Below are 19,337 nucleotides of genomic sequence, written 5' to 3'. Positions count from 1 at the left end.
GCTTATCTGACGAGGAGGTCCTAGACACATGAAAACTAAGTGTTGAAAAGTGAGTTTGAATGTCTTGCTCAATTTCAATGGAAGCTTTCTGTTTTTAAAAGTTCATATTAATGTACTCGAGTCTTTCCTGTTTATTACAGCCTGTATTATACTGTTTTTTTAAAGGAATTTGTAGTGTACGTGTAAAGCTGCTTAGATAATAGAATTTGGCAAGCATGGAAGCACTAGCTATTTAACTGCTCAATGAAATGTCTTTTGCTACATGCTGTTCCTTTGCTTTCATTAGTGGGAAGAACAGTTGCTGAACCTAGAAGAGCTGAAGAAAGAGAAATTGAAGGACCTTATTTTGGAAGTCAGGCAACAGCTCAATAGCTACTGGCAAAAGTGTTTTTATAGTGATGAACAGAGAGCTACATTTCAGCCTTTTTATAATGGTAATTCCCTCTCTAGCTTTTGTCTACGTGTTGCATGTTGGGTTACCTAATTTCCAGCTTCTGTAAGTGGCAAGTTTGGTAACTGAAGGCATTGAAACTAATCTTGTAATTCCTATGAAAGGAGAACCTGACCTGTTGTTTGCTCTGCATGGTGGGACAACCCACTTTAAAGACTTATTTGGCTAGGCTATGATGGCAACGATCAAACAAACCCCGCTTGAGCCTTTGCTTTCTACTTGGCCAGTCTACCCATATGCCTCAAACTAATGCCTGTTTTCTTGCCCCAGATAACTTCACAGAAGACTTGTTGAGCCAACATGATCAGGAACTTCTGAATGTAAAACTCCAGTATGAGAAGAACCAACTTATGTACACTAATATACACAAGTGGACAACCACATGGGAGCGTTTCATTGAACTGGAGGTAGGCTTTTCTTTGTCTTTAAAGGTATTGCATTGAAGACGGTGAGTCAACACTGAAAGGGTCAGTTCTGGATTCTCATCCTCGTGAATTATGGTTATCGTCTCCTACCTGCCCCCACCTCAGGCTTCCCACCTTATTCAACATTCTAATGCAATGAGTGGCTGGTATGCAAAAGTTAAAACCTTTTTGCCAGTGTAAAGATCTTCAATTTTTTTTACCACTTGTAAGTGACATTGAACTATGTTTGGAAAGAACAAAGTCTGAATCCAGTGACACCTTTATGACAAGCCAAGTTTTATTCAAGGTATAAGCTTTTGTGTGTGTGCATTTTGGGGAAAAAATTGAAATGCCTGTAATATTTGCTGTCCTCTCAAACCTTATTTTACAGCTTTAGCAACATAAAATTCATCATCTATATCATCTATAACTTGGCATATAAAATGGTAATATTTCAAATATTTATGTTATAAATGCCTTAGTTTTCAGCAAGCAAAACGGCAGGTATGAGTAATACTTAAGAGAAAACCACAAGCTGATGTTCCCTGTGCTGCTTTAACCCTTATATGCTTTAATCTCCCTTGCTCTCTGAAAAGTAGAAAAAGATAGCTAAACACAGGATTTATGTTAAATAGCATAATAGTTTTTATTAGCAATAAGGGTTATACAAAGGGTCAGTAATAATATTTGCACACCTAGATGTAGTTCCAGCTAGATGCTGTCTTCTACTTCTGTGACTACAAGTTAGAGAGCTTGAAAAACTTAGAGATATCCTCTGAGGCTTTGGTACAGCTGCTGTCCCACCTTCTTCTGATCTCCCACCACCCCTTTTTCGTGGGGTAGGACAATAATCTACTTGCTACCCAATTGGTAGGTATGTGTTATAGAGACACATTTGAGGTAAAAAGGTCAAGACAAGGGCAAGGTCCAAAGGGCCACAGAAATAATGAAGCACTGTATACTGCCTACATGAAGGTCAGGTATCTTTCTAGGTGTAGAAGTGCATATTGGATTTAAAAACTCTGTTGATGTACAGAGTGCCCACACAACTGAGCCAGCTTGGTTTGTAGTAGTGGTTTGTACAGTCCCAAAATATGAAGCTTGATAGGTTTTCCACGTGAAAATATGTGGTGTAATGCTTAAGAAGGTGAAAGGGAAGGTGAATGTAAGTCGCTTTGAGACTCCTTTGGGTAGAGAAAAGTGGCATATAAGAACCAACTCTTCTTCTCCTCCATATGCAGTCAGCTGGATGAACTTGGGCCAGTCACAGTTTTCTCAGAGCTATCTCAACGCCACCTACCTCACAGGGTATCTATTATAGGAATAGGAAAGGTAGGGCAATTGTAAGCTGCTTTGAGACTCCTTTGGGTAGTAAAAAGCAGGGTACAACAAATCAGCTCATCTCTTCTTTGAAAACATTTAACCCATTTGAAGGGAGAAAAGATGTCATAGGAGTTTTTTTCTAGTACTCCTCAAATTTTTGTGTTTTTCCATCGAAAACATGGCGGGGGGGGGGGGGAAGCCTTGGAGGCTTTTTCTCCTGAGGTTTTCATCTGGGCTTTTACATTTCCAATTATGCCTAATTTCATACAACATAGAGGTTACTGTCGCAGTACCTGAAGCATTTAAAATGACATCCTCTTTATTGTTCCACATAATATATTTCTGGTAAGGCCTAGGAGGAGGAGCGTGTTTTATGGCTAAAGTGCCACTCAGCGCTTAACACCCACTCAGGGCGGCAGTCTGATCCCTGAGTGCCTCCTCCTCCTCCAACCGGCTTGCCTGTCTGTCCAGTGGCCAGCCAATCACCTTCCGTCCCCCACCCCTGACCACCCCTTCTACCTTCCAATTCCCTCTGAGGCTTGGAGGCTACAGATCCCTGCTGTGTGAGATCTGTCCCTGCCGGTGAGTTCCCTAACAGCTGCCTGCAGCCTTCCCAAGTCCTGGGAGGAGGGGGAGGCTCTCCACAGAATTCTCCCACCCCATGCCCTAATTTAGCACCTGTTGTATTCCTGAATGCAACAGGCTTGGCCCCTAATGTTTATCATAATCTCTTGGGAACCAATACTAGCATATCAATTTCAGGAGTGTAGCCAGGTTGGTCTGAAGCAGCAAAACAAAGTTTGAGTCCAGCAATTTTTTTAATTCAAGCTTTGGAATGCTTATACCCTGATGAAAACTTTGTTGGTCTTAAAAGTGCCACTGGACTTAAAGTTTGTTCTGATGTACCAGTTGTTGGTTGTCCTTGAAACTTCCATAATCTACAGTACTTTGTTCCTTGAATATATTGGTAATGCTGCAGGAGCAGCATAAATGTTGCTCTGTATGGTAAGAAAATGCCTGTTACTGATATATAGCCTATTGTGCTTACATTCAGAAAAAATCAACAGATCCAAGCAGATTACTGAACCGAGGTGGTAACTTGCTCAAAGATGAAAGGGAGCGTTCAAAGATCCAAAAGCAGTTGTTAAAAGTAAGTGCCAGGGTATTGTTATCTGGGCTTGCCCACAATGAGCTTCCATAGCTTAAACCAGCCTTTCTCGATTTTTTTTTTTTACCACTATGAAACCCCTGGAACATTCTTCAGACTTTGAGAAACCCCAGAAGTCGTGTGATCATCCAGAATATGGTTGGGAAGCATAGTTGTGTATATGCCCACCTGGTCCCCGTTCCCTTCACACCTCTAAGCCCATCACTGGCCATTTTGAGAGGGGGGGAATGGGTTGACATATATGGTCATATCACCTGGTAGATGTTTAACACATTTAAAAAACACATTAAAAATTAACTCCCACAATTCTGGAAACCCTTCCGGGACTGTCAAGAAACCCCAGGGCTTCATAGAACCCTGGTTGAGAAAACCTGGTTTACAGTGTCAGCAGGTGTGTAACCTGTTATTTAAAGAGCATAGCATAGCCAGGGGCTAAATTTCCTAAAAGTAAAGGTATCCCCTGTGCAAGAACCGGGTCATGTCTGACCCTTGGGGTGACGCCCTCTAGCATTTTCATGGCAGACTCAATACGGGGTGGTTTGCCAGTGCCTTCCCCAGTCATTACCGTTTCCCCCCCAGTGAGCTGGGTACTCATTTTACCGACCTCGGAAGGATGGAAGGCTGAGTCAACCTTGAGCCGGCTGCTGGGATTGAACTCCCAGCCTCATGGGCAGAGCTTTCAGACACCATGTCTGCTGACTTACCACTCTGCGCCACAAGAGGCTCTATTAAGTTTCCTATGCCTGTCCAAATGATTTATACATTCCGAACACCTTGTAGTTCTCTAGTATGTAAAATTTGCTTTCAGCTGCAACATTGCACAGGTGGACTGTAATTTTACAATAGCACTCATTGGGTGCCTTTTGATGTGTGTAGCAGCCATGGTGATGGCATTTTAATTTTTCTGTGTGCTGGCTTGAGTCTCCATGAAACTGGCTGATGAAACTTTCTTCATGACTCTAGTTGAGCGAAGACCTAAAGAAAAGTGTTGAAAGCTGGGAAAGAGAAAACGGTGCCAACTTCCTGATCAACAATGAGAGACTTTTAGAATCCGTAGACCGTCAGTTAGAACATCATAGGCTTCGAAAAGATCAGACAAAAACCGTAAGTCTTTTTTTGGTTAAGCTATTTAACCAGATTCTAATTGTGCATGAAACAAGGACTAAATCCTGACTACTATTAATTGATGGTATCCCCATCAGTGTGAATGACGAAGAAAAGGAGAGAACCTGGATGCTATTGACTGGTTTTTGCAGGCCTGTGTCACAGCTGGATCTTGCCTTCGATGGTTGCAGCTTCAAGGGAGGGGGAGAACCACTTGGGTAAAGGAACAGCAATATAGGCAAGATGTGCTTAGCTATAATGCAGGTACATAGTGGAGATGGTGATTTTGTCTCTGCCACATTCTGGAGTCCTGGGTTAATCTACAATGTGTTACTTCCATAGGCCCTTCATGTGTATTGCTGTCTGTGTTGATTGCTAAACAGGACTGACTTATGAAAGAGGCAATTTAGAGCTTTACTAATGAGTAAAATACCATCATTTCGGAGATCAAATCTCTTGTTTTGCAGTCTGTTAAGAAGGATGAATCAGCAGCGCCAAAGTCAGCTGTCAAAAGACCTGCAGGTGCATGTACGCCCACTCCCACCAAGACACGCAAGGTAAAGTATTACCCGTTTGGAAGATTACCTGATAGGAACTTGATAATGCAAGCTGAATGATAAATGGTGCATAGATTTGTTGGTGTACAGTACTGGAATGTCCAGTTACCTTGGATTCCTCTCAATCACTGAGGATATTGACTTGGAAATATCTATGTACTAGAAGTAAAGCCCGTTAGATGCTTTTCCTGGCTGACCTCACAGCCCCCCCTCCAGACGGTGCACAGAGGCTGCACCAGGAGGCAGCTCAACCCCCCCCCTTGCATTCCATGTCCTCTGAGTTGAATGAGGGAAGGACACCTGACTGGTAACTGGGCATGCTATGAGGCTGCCACCTCTTCTATCCAGCAAACTTGTGAAACTGGCAGGAAGTTGGAGGTGGAGACGTGACTCCTAATTAGGATTTCCTGGCTGAGGGCTCCCTTTTGATCAGGGTTAAACTACCAAGGTGGGCCATTCCTGGATAAGGGCCATCTCCTATTGGGGGAATATTTCGGGGGGGGGGGATCAGGTAGGGAGTGGGTTGTCTGCATGCAATGTGAACTGATTGGCCCTCATTGGCAGAGTGCTCTTTCTTTATTGGCAGCACACCCCCAGGGAGGGCCAAACAGGTAGGGAGTGAGTTGTCAACTTGAACCTTATTATGTTTAGTGATTAGTGATGGCTTTGGGGAGAACTGACTATATGATCTACAGCCTCCAGCTAATTCTGAATTTTCTTAACACTTTGGTGCCAACTTCCTTTTCAAAAACCAATCAAGCAACATTTCCTGTAAAAGATGCTTAAACTTCAAGAAGCTGGTTTTACCGAGTTGGGAGATGAAGCACTTGCTTACCACTGGCTCTAGTTACTTTAAAAAAAAAGCAATGTAAGACTGATGTTTTTCAAAGCCCGGAAGGATGAGATGCCAGGTCTCATTGGCAGCCCTGAGAACATTTTCATGAGACATAATTGAAGATTATGCTGGAATTCCAACGTTCCATGTACCATTTATCGAAGGCTCAAAGCATGGCGTTTCTGACACTCACTTGAAACTCTGTTTTGCAGGTAAATGGATCTATACTCAAATCGAGCAGCTGCTGTAATATCGCAGCCAGAAATGCTGGCAACCCGTCTGGTCAAATCAAGGTGAGTAAAAAGTTCCAAATTATTTTTTTTGTAATGGTGTTTTAAAAGCAAGCTTGCTAGTGCTGTAAGGCAGGGGAAGTCAACCTGTGGTCCTCCAGATGTCAATTGACTACAATTCCCATGAGCCCCTGCCAGCAAATGCTGGCAGGGGCTCATGGGAATTGTAGTCCATGGACATCTGGAGGACCACAGGTTGACTACCCCTGCTGTAAGGGATGATGTTGAACAGTGCAAATATGATACTTAGCTAACAATGGCTGGATTTACCAGAAATTATGGCTGAGAGGTGGGGAACCCAGACAGCAGGAGTTTGTGGCACTTGTGCAAAGCACCCAGAGTCAGGTTGTATATCTATTTTCTCACTTATGTTTCCATGATGGTACTTGTTCCCCTGCTCCATAAACTAGAGGTAAGCCCATTGAAAGTATGGGGGGGTGGAACTGAAGAATGTACTGCCTGTGTCATACTTGACAGTTGACTTTAAAAAATGTAGCCACCGCGGAAACACCAAGACTGAGCTTACCCTCAGAGGAGATATTTGATTAGGACCTAAAAGGATGTATTCTTGTTTGAGAGAAAAACATAGACTGGACTGTTCAGTATAAAGTCATCAAGAAATCTTCACACTGCTACATGTTGATTCTGCTAAGTGACTGACAAGATTACTTATGTACCATTGGATGGTAGTCAAGATTTCACCCATGCTTCCCTTTCCCAGAATACCTAGTGCTGTAGAGCCTGGGTGAACAAAAAGCAACACAGTTGTTGTTGGTGGGGAGGCAGTGAGGAAGGTGAAATCAGGCAAAATTTCCTTTCTTCACCTTCAGCATACAGAGCCATATGTGCAAGAGGGAAGATATCCTTCCCTGGTTCCCCTTCCCTTCATTTCCATCACAGATGTCATAAGATCCTTTGAATCCAAAGGGTCTGGTAGAAGGGTCTGTTTTTTTTATACCCTGGTCTTAAATTGGCTTGCAATCACCTTCCCTTCCTCTCCCCGCAACAGATACCCTGTGAGTTAGGTAGGGCTGAAAGAGATCTGACAGAAGTGCTCTGAGAACAACTCTAAGGGAACAATAATTGGCCCCCGGCCATGCAGATGGCTACAGGTGGAGGAGTGGGGAATCAAACCAGGCTCTCCAAATTAGAGGCCACTGCTCTTAACCACTCCACAAAGCTAAGAAGGAAAGGCGAATGCAAGGGAAATACGTGTCCTGGTGGCTTGTTAGATACAAACTTTATTATTTTGACTTTTTATTTTTATTTATTTTTGGATTTATATAACCGCTGCTCTCAGCGAACTGGCTTGCGGCAGTTTACAATAATGTAAAATATATATCCAATACATAAACATAGCAATCAACAGCTTAAAACAATCCTTCCCATTAAAATGTTATCTCTAAAAACTTAACTATTCAGCTGATGGCGGTAATAATTAAATTAATCGTTTTGGCATGTTTTCTATTTCTCTTTGCCCCATTCTGCCAGAAGGTGAATTTTAATAGTTCACGGGACAAGGTAATGAAGACATGCATGCTACAGTAATGATTTGAGCTATAATGGACATTGTGAGAGTCTTACCGGTAAACTGGGTCACTGGCACTGCTCAAAATGAGCCTGAAAGTTTATGCTGTCAAAAAGCAAGTCCCCCAAACACGGCAAGAGAGGAACGGATCACATGCACTAATGAGTCGGGAATATGGCTGAATTTGACTGTACACTCACGGGGATGGTCTGTGGGAGGTAAAGCCAGCTTCTTGATAAATCAGTGGGTTCAACGAGGTCAGTGTAGGTGAGGATAAGGCCTAAGCAGATTATATTTCTAGTGGGTTAGCATGAACAACGTTCTAAATGACGAGAAATCTGACTTGCTAACAGATGCTTAGCAAAGCTAGATTGAAGATCAGTAGCACTTTAGAGACCTTTGTATCAGACAAAGGAAGCTTTGACTCTCGAAAGCATGTATCCTGAAAATCTTCTTGGGCTCTTAAGGTGCTAGTGGTCTTGTGTTGCAGACCAACGCAGTCGGCATCTGAAACAAAATTTCTGCAAGGTGACTAATAAGCAAGCGTTACAATCCTCAAAATCTGGCAGGATGCCGCAGCAGGATTTTAAAAGTACTTAAAACGAAAAGAATGTGACTTCTGTCTGTGTTAAATAATGCAGCTGAAGAACAAAAGTAGGGGGAAGCATAGAACAGTTCCAATTCCACATTTTGGAGGAAGTGTTGGAAGTTCTTGTCGAATTGTGAAATGTACTGCTTGGAATCTTTCCAATTAAATGAGTGATCCAGCTTGGACCTAAAGGGATCTTAAAGACTGTGTTTAATGTTACACAAGACAAGTAGGTGTAATTATAATTACGTTTTGCAGACTCCTTCCAAAAGCATACCTCTAGATTCCCTGCACCGACCACCCGTGGAAGAGTGCAAGGAAAGCATACCAGGCAGTCAACTTAGCTATTCAGATTTCATGGTATGTCTTTACCGTATTTCCTTAATCACCATAGCTTTATAGGAAATGAGCAGAGGCTACTTTAGGGGGAGGTTCCGAAGCAAAGTGCTGACTTTAGCGGAAATGATTTGAGATTGTAACCAGCATAATTTATGTTCAGATTGGAATTTCCAGTGTTTGCAAAGGTCATTAGCTCAGTAATGGGCTTAATGTGGATTTAGGCTTAACAATTTATCAAAGCTGCCTGGGAGAGCAGCTCATGACAACATTGTTGCATTGCATTACCTACCAGGCAGTTGTATGAACTGATGATGGCTAATTCTAGGGGGGGGAAATGTGGGCTTTAGGATTAGTTTAACCCATTTATTTGTTGTAAAATAAGCTGCCTTACTGCCTTGGCTGTCCACTAAGGAATTCCAGTGCCTTTTGAGCCAATTCTTGTCTCCTTTCCCTGTCACATGTCAATGTAGATACAAAATCCTTTTTCTGCACCCCATCAGATTTTTGCTTTGCTTTGATGACATAGGCCCTCGTTGTCAAATGCAGTTGCAAAAGAGTATCACCTGTTAGCTTATTTGGGATCTGGTCACCTGCATTTCATGATGTCTATCTGTTCAACTGGCCATCTTTCTTTTGCTTGTGGGTATATCCATTCTCCACTGGCCTCCCAATCCATCTCCTAAGTTCTCCTGTACTTGGCTTCCAATACTGTTGCACCAGAGTCACTAGTATAGCTCCTCCTGACAGTAAACACAGCCTTGCTCTGTTGGATCTCTCTGGGGGTTGTTGCTTTCTGTACTGTGTGCATTCTGCCCTAGCCGTGCTCTCCCTCAGCCTTTCTTCAGGCTAGTGTACCCTTTTCCAACCTTTTGGCCATGGAGGTATTACTGAAATATTTTTTAGGCTTCAAGTTACCAGGTAATGTCAACTTGCCACGCCCTCTGGAAGAAAGAGGAGCCTTGGCCAGCAAAGATTTAAATGGCCCCTCCCCACCCTGTCAAGACCCATCATTGGCACTTTGGGAGGGGGCGGGTTAACCTGCCCGAGTAAAGGGTAGAATTCTTTTTATTTTAACAAAAAACACCCTTTTATTAGTTCTTCAGTCAGACATAAACAGTAAGCACAGGGTGGGAGGGCTCTCCCCAGCTGCCATTTTGAAAACTGCTGCTGTACCCTTGAAGGGGCTCCACAGAACCATATGGTACTATGGTTGGGAAAACTGATATAGTATAATAGGGATTTTTTAGGGGGGAGGGTGTCTTTCTCCCTCAGAACTCAATAGTAGTCACCCTTCTGTTCTCAATTCATTTGCCCCCACCAACACTCAGCTCTGGTTTATCTCTCCCCCTCCCATTTGTTGTATTTACTTATGTTCTCCAGCAACCGAGTGTCTTTGGACAAAGTCAAAAGGCTGGGCTGACCTGGCTCATTTTCACGGCAAGCTTTCTTTCTCTGCCAGCTCCTCAGACAAGCATTGTTACTTCTGAGCCACAATCACTCGTTCTAACAATCCGTCTGCTACCTGAATGTGAGGTCTGCATGGCCACCCCCACCTGCTAACCAAGAAAGACTTGCTTTCTATGACTTAACTATTGTGATTTCTCTTCTGCTTTCCTTTTTCTCCCCCCCCGCCCCCGTTTTTCTTGACAAATGAGAACTCTCTTGTTGCCTTCCTATTTGCTCTTTATCTCCCCCAGTCCCGTTCCTTCTTTTCTCCTGCTCTTGTTTTCCCCTCACATCAACAGTCTTGCCTTTCTCCTCCTGCTGTGTTGGAACATGCCATGCTCTCCCCCATTCTTAAAGCCTTTCAAATGGGGACCATCGCCTTTCACAGTCTTGACAGACATTCCTTTGTAAAGCCGTATTGCAGATGCCAAAATCATTCACCACTCCTGTTGCTCATACCTTGTGGAGTTCTTCCTACAGTTTCTTTTGCAGCTTCTTATTCCTTTGCATTTCCAGAAAATCAGCTTTCCAAGGCATTGCCTCAATTTTCACCTTCCTCCCTTTTTCATTATATCCCTGTCTCTTTGCCACCTCTTACATGGTCAGTTTATCCCTAATTGAATTCCTCATACATGCAATGCCTTTCCTGAATGCTGTGGTGCCACCTCTTATCTTCAAATCCCTAACCCTTATTCCCAAATGTAACCAAGTTCTAATCTCCGCTTGGTGAGTGGTTCTTCTCTTCCCCCAGAATAGATCAATAAATCCCTTTGGACTAACTCTTTCTGCTCATTAAACCTGGGGTTGGATCTCATGATCTGTGAGTGGAGGAATGGTCATTTTTTTCTACAGCTACATCTGACCATGGAAAATTGATTACTGGGGTTCTAGGAAACACATAGCCTAATGTGGATTGTAAGTTTGCGCTGAGGAGAGAATGAAACTAATGCTTCTCATTGGACTCTGGTTTTGTTACTCTTCAATGTTAGCTCTAGTGTAGAATTTCATTTCATTTCCCACTAGGTGGAGCCTCCTTAACTGTCTTGAGTCCACGTGACCCTAGGGATTACCCTAGGGATTATCTTTCCCTGGGTCAATATCAACTGCTGATGAAGTAGGCTGTGAGAGATCTGTGCTTGAGTGCCTTCTACTGACTAATTATGGGATCCAAACTTAAGTTGCCATATAACAATAATCTTGTATTCCTCCCTTCTTGATAACTCAGTGCAGTATAGGTGTAGTATTAAAAGTAGTGGTTTCTAATCTGGTGAGTCATGTTTGATTCCCCGCTCTTCCACATGCAGCCTGCTGGGTCACCTTGGGCCAGTCACAGTCCTGTTAGAGCAGTTTCTCTGAGAGCTCTCTCAGCTTCATTTACCTCACAGGGTATCTTTTGTGGGGAGAGGAAGGGAAGGCAATTGTAAACTGCTTTGAGACTCCCTCGAATAGTGAAAAGAGGTGTATAAAAACCAACTTTTCTTAAAACAATCAGTTTCTTTAAAACCAGTATAAATATTAACACATCTATATGTATATCAGCCTCATTTCAATCAAACTTCGTGGGATCCAGCTTTTTTCCCGGGAGGCAAATCTTCCTTCTATTTTTGGCAATGAGGCCAGCTCTTCTTGATGTTCTTTCTGGCCCCAACAATAGGCCTGGTGGAACAATTCTGTCTTGCAGGTCCTGCAGAATTGATTAAGGCCCCATAGGGCCCTGACCCCTCATGGCTGGTTGTTCCACCAGGCTGAGGCAAAGTTGAAAAGGCCTTGACCCTGATCAAAGCCAAGGTCACCTCCTTTGGGTGGAGGATCCTGAGCAGGTTATGACCAGTTGACCTTAATGACTTTTGGGAGGCATAGTAGAAAAGGCAATCCCATAGATATACCAATCCCAGACCGTTTAGGGCTTTAAAGGTTAATACCAAAACCTTGAACCTGATCTGATCTCCAATCTGGAGCCAATGCAGCTGGGAGAGCACCAGTATCATATCTGCTCTCCACTGGGTCCCTGTGACAGTGCTGTAAAAACAGCCCAGAGACAAATAGATCTCCTTCACTCATAACTGCATGGTGGCAAACATGGAAAGCAGTTCAGAGCTTTCTTTTTTTTTAGTCATTTATATTTATATGCTGCTTTTTCTCCTCAGTGGAGACCAGAAGTGACTTACAACTTTTCCCCCATTAGACAGAATGTGTGTGACTGGCCTGAGGTCACCCAACAAGCTTCCATGGCAGAGTAGGAATTCAAGCCTGGGTCTCCTGGATCCTAGACCCAACACTTTAAACAACATGCCATGTTTGTAAACTATAAACAAATAAGACATTAGGTACAGGAACACTCAACCCTTATCCTAAGCAGCTAGATAAGATTAATTGGAGTGACAATTTCTTGTTTCCAGATGCAGAGAAGTTCTGCCTCTAAACTTTTAACAAGCATTACTGGAAGGTTTTCTAGGGAATGGCATAGAGAGGTCTAACTAAAATAGGTGATGGGCTAGAAAAGACAAGGACAATTCTGCATCAAATGGATCTATAGTCCCAGATGTGAAACTGGGCTAGTTATAGTGAACTTTGCTTTCACTATTACTACAGCAAACTGAGCTGAAGGTAATAGAGGTGTTAATTAAATACTTGCTCATTTGGAATACTGGGTAATTGTTTCAGTTCCCTCAAAACATTTGTGTTTCTATTGTGTTAGCAAACATTAAGGATAGGTTCAGAGACTGGAGTCCATCAGGAAAAAGTTACAAGTAGCTAATGCCTGGGGTCCAGGCAATTCCACTAAGCAGTTTGTCATGCAATGTGAACATCAAGAAAATGTGTATACAACACCTTTTTCAAAAAAAGCTGTGGGGCATATTGAGTTGGGAACAACAGCTAAGAGGATTAGTCATCTATTTTATAGACATTAGCTGACATATGAAGGGGCAGAATTCAGCAGAATTTACAGCAATAACTCTTTTAATCTCTATGTGAAGCTTGTGTTGGCTCCATTGCTGCTAGAAAATAACGTAACTCTTTCTTCTTTAAAACGTTACAGAAAGACCTGTCAATGAAATCCAACAGCAACAGAATTTTCAATTCTACATTAAAGGAGAACCTGAACTGATGAGTCTACCTGAACTGGAACTGAAATGTTCTCCAAGGTCCGTTGCATAAAGGGATTTATTTTAAAAAAATTAAGTGTTACAATGCTTTTTGTCCAGGCTATATGAATAAATATGCTAATTCTTTAAAAAGTGCTAAAGCTTTTGTTCTAGCTGTATAAGGAACGTAACACAAAGAGGAAGAGAAGGCTGCTTTTGGAGAAGACATCTGTTCTAATGAAAAGCGCTCCCCAGAAACTCCAAGGAGTATTAGTATTAGTGCAGTAGCACCTTAGACACCAGCAAGCTTTTCAGGGTAAACCCTTGCGAGAGTCAAAACTCCCTATGTCAAGAAACCAAGTAGAAAATTGGGGATTTGAGTTTGTATATCTCAAGCAAAAGGTGGGAGGGCTGTTGCAAAGAAAGGAGTCCAGAAGTTCTTCTACTGCAGACTTACATGGCTATTACGGGTGTGCAAACACTCCTGGTATTTTTCAGGTTCGGGTATAGTGAATTTTTGGGGGGGCTCCATGGGTCCGAGGCATTTAGAGAAACCAAGATCCCTTTAAGTGCCTCGAATTCAGATTTCACTGCAAGTTGAGAAGTTTGAAGTGAACTGACTCGAGGCAATTAAAGGTCTCTTGGCTTCTTTAACTTCCTGGGACCCACTGTTTGCTTCTGTAACTTGTAGCATAGTTTACTGAACTGGAAGCAAGAGGAATCAGAGCCAGCAGGGCATAGAACTGCTTAGACCACCAGGCAGCAGACATCGCCCCATTCCCCATGGTCCCAATTTGGTAGGCTTCTGCTGCTTGGTGGTTTAAACTGCTGCGCAGCAGGAGCTGTCTTGGACCTGCATGGGGCTGGGAGAGGATCAGCTGAGGCACCAGGAGCAGAGCACTCCCACCACCCAGCTAATCAGTATAGCCGAATATTCCCGAATAAAAGCTCAAAAAAAGATTAGCTTTTATCTGGGTCAGCTATACCAGTAGCTGAAATAGGTTCTCTCATCAGTATGAGACTTGGAAAATACCCATAAGGCATTTTTCTGGTATTTTTTTCAGCTTGGGTAAACCAAATGCACATGCCTAATGGCTAACCTCTGAAAATATCTTCATATGAGAGTTTGTCGTGCTTAGAAAATACCAGTGTTTTTTTTTTTCTGAGGCCACAAGATATTCTTCTGCCTGGCTATCTAGAAGGAATTATTCTCTCTGCTCTATTTCTTCAAAGAAGTCGTCATTAAATCGTAGTGCCTCAAACTGCAATTCAGGCACAGTTGCTGTCATGAATAATTCCTAAATGCTGAAAAATACTCCCAAAAACTACTTGCACGAAGGACAAAGTGTGGACAGTATTCAATTGGAACATTTAAATAGGCTTTCTAAAAAATGCGGCTATTCCATACTATAGAAAAATAGAAGATAATGAGTAAGGGAGCTCACAAAGGGAGCTCTCACTTCCTTGTATATTCTCTGCACACTTATCCCCTTCCTTTCTGCTTCCTTTTTCCCCTCCCACGTACCTACTTTTTGGCTGTCTGTTCCCATTTCAAGCTTTTCCTCCTTCTCTTACTTTTCAGTTTTACCTTTCTCCCTGCTTCCCATCACCCATCTTTTATCATTTTCCAATCATGTTCATTTTCCTCCCACATAACCTCACGAAGACATGGAAGGTGGTTGCCTAGCAACCCCCAAAATGGCCCCTGAGATCTCTCCATGGTTTTTTTTAGAGAGTTTAACGGGCTTTTATGATTGTTGCGGTTTTATGAGGGTTATTGTTACCTGCCATGAGCTACTATGTGGGAGTTGGCAGGATATAAATGTAATCTTCACACTGCTCTGGGAGCTGTATATAGTAAGGGCTGTGGGGGTGGGCGCTGTCCGGGATGGAGGGGGCAACGATTGGCCCCTGGACTGACAAGCGGAGGGCCCAATCGGGAGGCGCAAAGCCTCATAAAACTGCAGGCGCAGTGGGCCTGCCCCTTTTGCCGGGCTGAGGCACCCCGCATCCAGCAGGAGGTGGCCGGAGGGGGAGCTGACCTGAGACTAGCGCCGCTTCCCCCCCCCCAAACAACCCCCCATCTCCACCCTACCCGCTTCTCCTGATGCTCCCCCTCACAAACTCCCCTTCACCTCCCCCAGTCCTCTTTCCTTTCGCCTTTCTACCTTTCTCTCTCTCTCTCCCTTTGCCGCACCTGCGCTCTACCGCTACGTCCCCCCAAACACCCACCCAGCCACCCATCTCTACCCCACCACTCCCATTCACCCAGCGGACCCTTCACCTCCCCGCCCCCCTCCTGCCCTGTCCACTTTCATTGCACCTTCCTCCCTCCCTCTCTGCCTCTTTCACTTTTTTTCTTTTGCTTTCTCTCTCTGTCTCTCTCTCTCTTCTCCAAATGCTTAATCTCCTTTCTCCCCTTCTCTCTCTTTCTCCCTTTCTCTATGCCTGCCTGCCTGCCTGCCTGCTTCCCTCCAGTGTTCTCACCACTGCATCTTTCTCCTCCTCCCTTCAAGCCCAGGACTTCTAAGCCAAACTCTCCACCATCACACCATGCTAGCACCCGTTATATTTCAACGTACAACGAGCTTAAGTTCCTAGTTATAAATAAATCGATAAATCTTTCAAGGAGAAATGATGCAAGGAGCTCAAGTTGTGTTGAAGATAGAGCTCAAATAGATTGCTCTGCACTTGCCTTCAATGGATGCAGTTTCATTAGTCTTGCAGTTCATGCGGACAGTGGCCAAGAACAATAATTTTAAGCTTGTTACTACGATTCTTTTATAGACATATGGGGAATTCAGGTGACTTTTCCTCCTGCACTACTGCAGGTGGACTATGGCAGTAGGATGAATAGGGCAGCTTGACACCTTCTCCTTGGCTATAACATGTTGCCTCTACATTTCAAAGTTACTCGGCTTGTATTTTTTTTATTTGTCCAACACAAAGATCTAATGAGCACAAAGTTCATCACTTAACTAATTTTTTGTAAGTAATGCTTATCACAAGGTGGGATGGGGGCCCCAGAGGACTCCTTCATCTGCCCAGAAGGGAGTGGTGTGACCATATTGAACATCTCTTTGCAACCAAATATCGGGTGGTCTTGAGGATGAGTTCTGTTTGGAGCAACATGCATGGTGCTCCATTAGTCAAACTCAAAGTTGGCCTTGGTGGAGGAATCAGCCTCCTTCTGTTGAAAGACAAGGATCTTCTTCAGAATACAAGATCTTTTAGACATCAGAGCTGGTGTGATGTTGTTAGTACTGGCAGGAGTACTTAATGCCAATGGGACTTTAGATGTCAGAGGGCCAAGTCACCCTTTGACCTCGAGAGAGTATGCTCAGAAAGGAACAGATGCAGACGGGTCTTTTGTGCTAGGCAAGTGAACTTGATTTAGTGCTTCTTGTTGTTGTGATTTATTTCCCGCCACTCCCCGGAGGCTCGTGGCGGGTTACAGTGTCAGATAAAAACCAAAAATCCCATTAAAACCCCTGACCTAAAAACTATAAAATGCACATATACATATACCAAAACTATACGATAATAAGACAAGATATGGTGGAAACATTGTCCCATCCCTAGGAGCCCCCAACAATACCTCTAGGAGGGGGAGGAGGGCGCCCTCTGTGTTATGGGGTTCCCCTGAACACAACAGAGATAATAACCAAGTTTCTCTGGATTGGAGGTTCCCTTAATGCTTGTGGTACTTTTCACCACAGAGTGAAGCAGGAAGCCAAGATGGGGTGCCCAAGAGTCTTGAAGAGGACTCATACACTGTAGAAAAAGTTGGAAAGAGAAGTAGCTCTGAGGGGAACGAAACTCTGGAGAAGTTCCCAAATGAGGTCTCCATTGCAGAAGACAAAAGGAATTTAGCATTGAAGACAAAAGCAGTCATCTAGAAGCATGTTCCTTGGTGGTGGAGACGTTTATGCCTATTTTCTTAATTTCATCTCTGTGCAGGTGCAAAGTGCCCATCAGTATGATGTGCAGAGACCACAAAGAAGTAATGATATCTTCTAGGATGAGAGTTTTGGGTTGTGAAGCATGAAAAGGAACAATAAGGCTAACAGTCATATCACTGTCAGGTTTTTAAGCACTCCTGCACTTAAGCCCTTCTCTAGAAAACTTGCAGATTTGATGGTGTTTTTCATAGACAAATATTAAATGTCGGAGCGAGAAAAAAGCAGAAAAATATTATTCACTGCGATCCGGAGCTAACAACTCTCAGGTTCTTTAAGCTTTTGTTGTATTATTTTTTATGTGTCTACTGAGTCCGTGAGGGTATAGTTGTTAGTGTGTGGAATTGTGATGTGATCCAAGTTCAAGTTCCTACTCTGTCATGAGAAGTTCACTGACTAACCTTGTGCTGGTACCACTGCTTAGGCTGTTGATGTTAAAATCTTCATGTGAGGACAAAATGAGCAGAGGCCACCATGTGTGCTCCCCCCCCCCCCCCGATCTTGAAAGGCAGGATAAAGGTGGCATTTAACATACTGATGTTGTCACTGGAAACATCCAGGGTCCATACAAATGAGACCTAAAGCCTCCCATAGTAACTTACCAGTCAGTTGGGGGTCAGATACGCCTTTCTCCAGGTGCCCGTCTATTAAGTTTTTGGGCTCTGTGCTAGAGAATAGAGGCCTTTCCTTTGTTTCACTCTCTCTGTAGAACTCCTTCCACCTGCCATCTTTTTGGGTCAGGCGAAGACTGTCACATTACCTGAGCCTTTGGTGCCTCAAGTTTGTGTTTTTCTTCTGGTGCTGTAGTACTACTAACTAGATCTGTCATCTTGTTTTTAATTGCTGTTCTTTTATTATATGTATTACATTTTGATTTTATATTTTTTGAATAAAATCTCACCTACCAAAGGCATACATTTTACATAGTTTTCATTCCAACATGTTTACCATTTTCCCAAGAAATAATTGCTCTTTGTTAGATGGCAAACCTTCCGATGTTGTTATTCAATGCTTTCTTGTTGTCTCACTTAAAATTACTTGGCATGCTTCTTCCTTAGCATGGCCAGTGTTACAAGTGTAGATCTCCTTTGATCTCACAGATGTTTAAGGTCTCTTTCTTTTAAGGTGCAATGACATCAATATATCTATGACATCATCAACTTACTCCCAGCCAATAATGATTTCATAATAGGAATAATTGGATGCTGTTTTGATTATTTCCAGGGGCTATTTTGACAGGCCAACGGGATACCCTGAAAAATGCATGAGCAGGTCTCTATTTGTACAATTGATCTCTTGAGTTTTTACCTTCTTTCTGTAAACTCTACCACCCCAATCCAGCGTTCTGAAGTGTCACCAATGCTATGTCTATGGCAGGAATCTACAAAACATGGGCCTATCTCCCCCCCCACACCCAGTGCTTTTTATTTACATAAAATGTGTCCATTGGATCCAGACTAATAGGTGGAAGAGATGTAGTTGGGTAATTGGCCTATGGAAGTCATATTTATGAACTCTGAATTGCAGGAGCTCTACAGAGCCTCAGAGAGAGGTTTTAACATCCAATACTGCATTATCATTATTACCACAAATGAGAACCTGAGATCTTCTGCATGCAAAGTAGATTATCGGATCTGTATCACTAACACCAAGGATAATAAAGCATCAGTTGGCAAAATAATTAGCAGAATCATTTTGAAATGAGAATGAAAGGGCACCCAAATTGTGCCTGAATTATATAATCTTTAAGTGACAAACAAAAGATGCTGGAATGCAAAAAATTAATTATGTGTGTGGTGGTGAGGAACAGTTTAAAAGAGAAGCCCGGTCAAATGTGGACACTGAAGTAAAAGGTATGAATAAGAATTTTTTTTTATGTTTATTAAATTCTATACCGCCCTTCTCTGAGGACTTAGGCTCGTAAGGCTTTAGGCTTAAACCAACAAAATTTTATGGGCTTGTGTTATTTTGGGTGCCTAATGCCTAGTATAGGCAATTACTGTCATTAGTAAAGTGAGCGCCATTATAACTATAGCAAAGTCCACATCTGTAGGGGGTTCACTATGCAGGAAAATGACTCTGGATTAAAAATGGAAGAGGCACCAAAATAGCAGTGTGGAAAGGGCAGTATAAAAATCTAAGAAAATAAATAAAAAATAAATGAAACATGAGAGATTTACGGCTTCCATGGAACTCTAATATCACCTTGCCATGAAACAGAGTCTCAGTATGCATGTTGTCATATTTGGGAAATAATA

At 42.9% G+C, this 19,337-nt stretch overlaps 2 protein-coding genes across 6 annotated transcripts in view; both read left to right on the top strand.

Annotated features, from left to right (window-relative positions):
- The window catches only part of LOC143841382 (protein regulator of cytokinesis 1-like), a 38,343-nt gene extending 22,467 nt beyond the window's left edge, over positions 1-15,876 (top strand). For 4 of the 5 annotated variants that reach the window (XM_077345611.1, XM_077345609.1, XM_077345612.1 and 1 more), the window contains exons 7-14: positions 287-434; positions 722-858; positions 3,233-3,328; positions 4,310-4,450; positions 4,918-5,007; positions 6,055-6,135; positions 8,508-8,609; positions 13,075-15,876. In XM_077345611.1, coding sequence (XP_077201726.1) covers positions 287-434; positions 722-858; positions 3,233-3,328; positions 4,310-4,450; positions 4,918-5,007; positions 6,055-6,135; positions 8,508-8,609; positions 13,075-13,143 — 864 coding nt within the window. In that variant the 3' untranslated portion in view covers positions 13,144-15,876. The remainder of the gene's footprint in view (positions 1-286; positions 435-721; positions 859-3,232; positions 3,329-4,309; positions 4,451-4,917; positions 5,008-6,054; positions 6,136-8,507; positions 8,610-13,074) is intronic. The other variant, XM_077345610.1, reaches the window with a different exon arrangement.
- DGKQ (diacylglycerol kinase theta) overlaps positions 13,077-19,337 on the top strand; it is a 130,692-nt gene continuing 124,431 nt past the window's right edge. The window contains exon 1 of the mRNA XM_077345597.1: positions 13,077-13,180. The gene's annotated coding sequence lies outside the window, so the exon portion shown is untranslated. The remainder of the gene's footprint in view (positions 13,181-19,337) is intronic.

The sequence above is a fragment of the Paroedura picta genome, chromosome 7, assembly GCF_049243985.1.
Source record: "Paroedura picta isolate Pp20150507F chromosome 7, Ppicta_v3.0, whole genome shotgun sequence".
Lineage (NCBI taxonomy): Eukaryota > Metazoa > Chordata > Lepidosauria > Squamata > Gekkonidae > Paroedura > Paroedura picta.
Note: the sequence above shows the minus strand (reverse complement) of the source record. Positions and strands in the feature narration are given on the sequence as shown.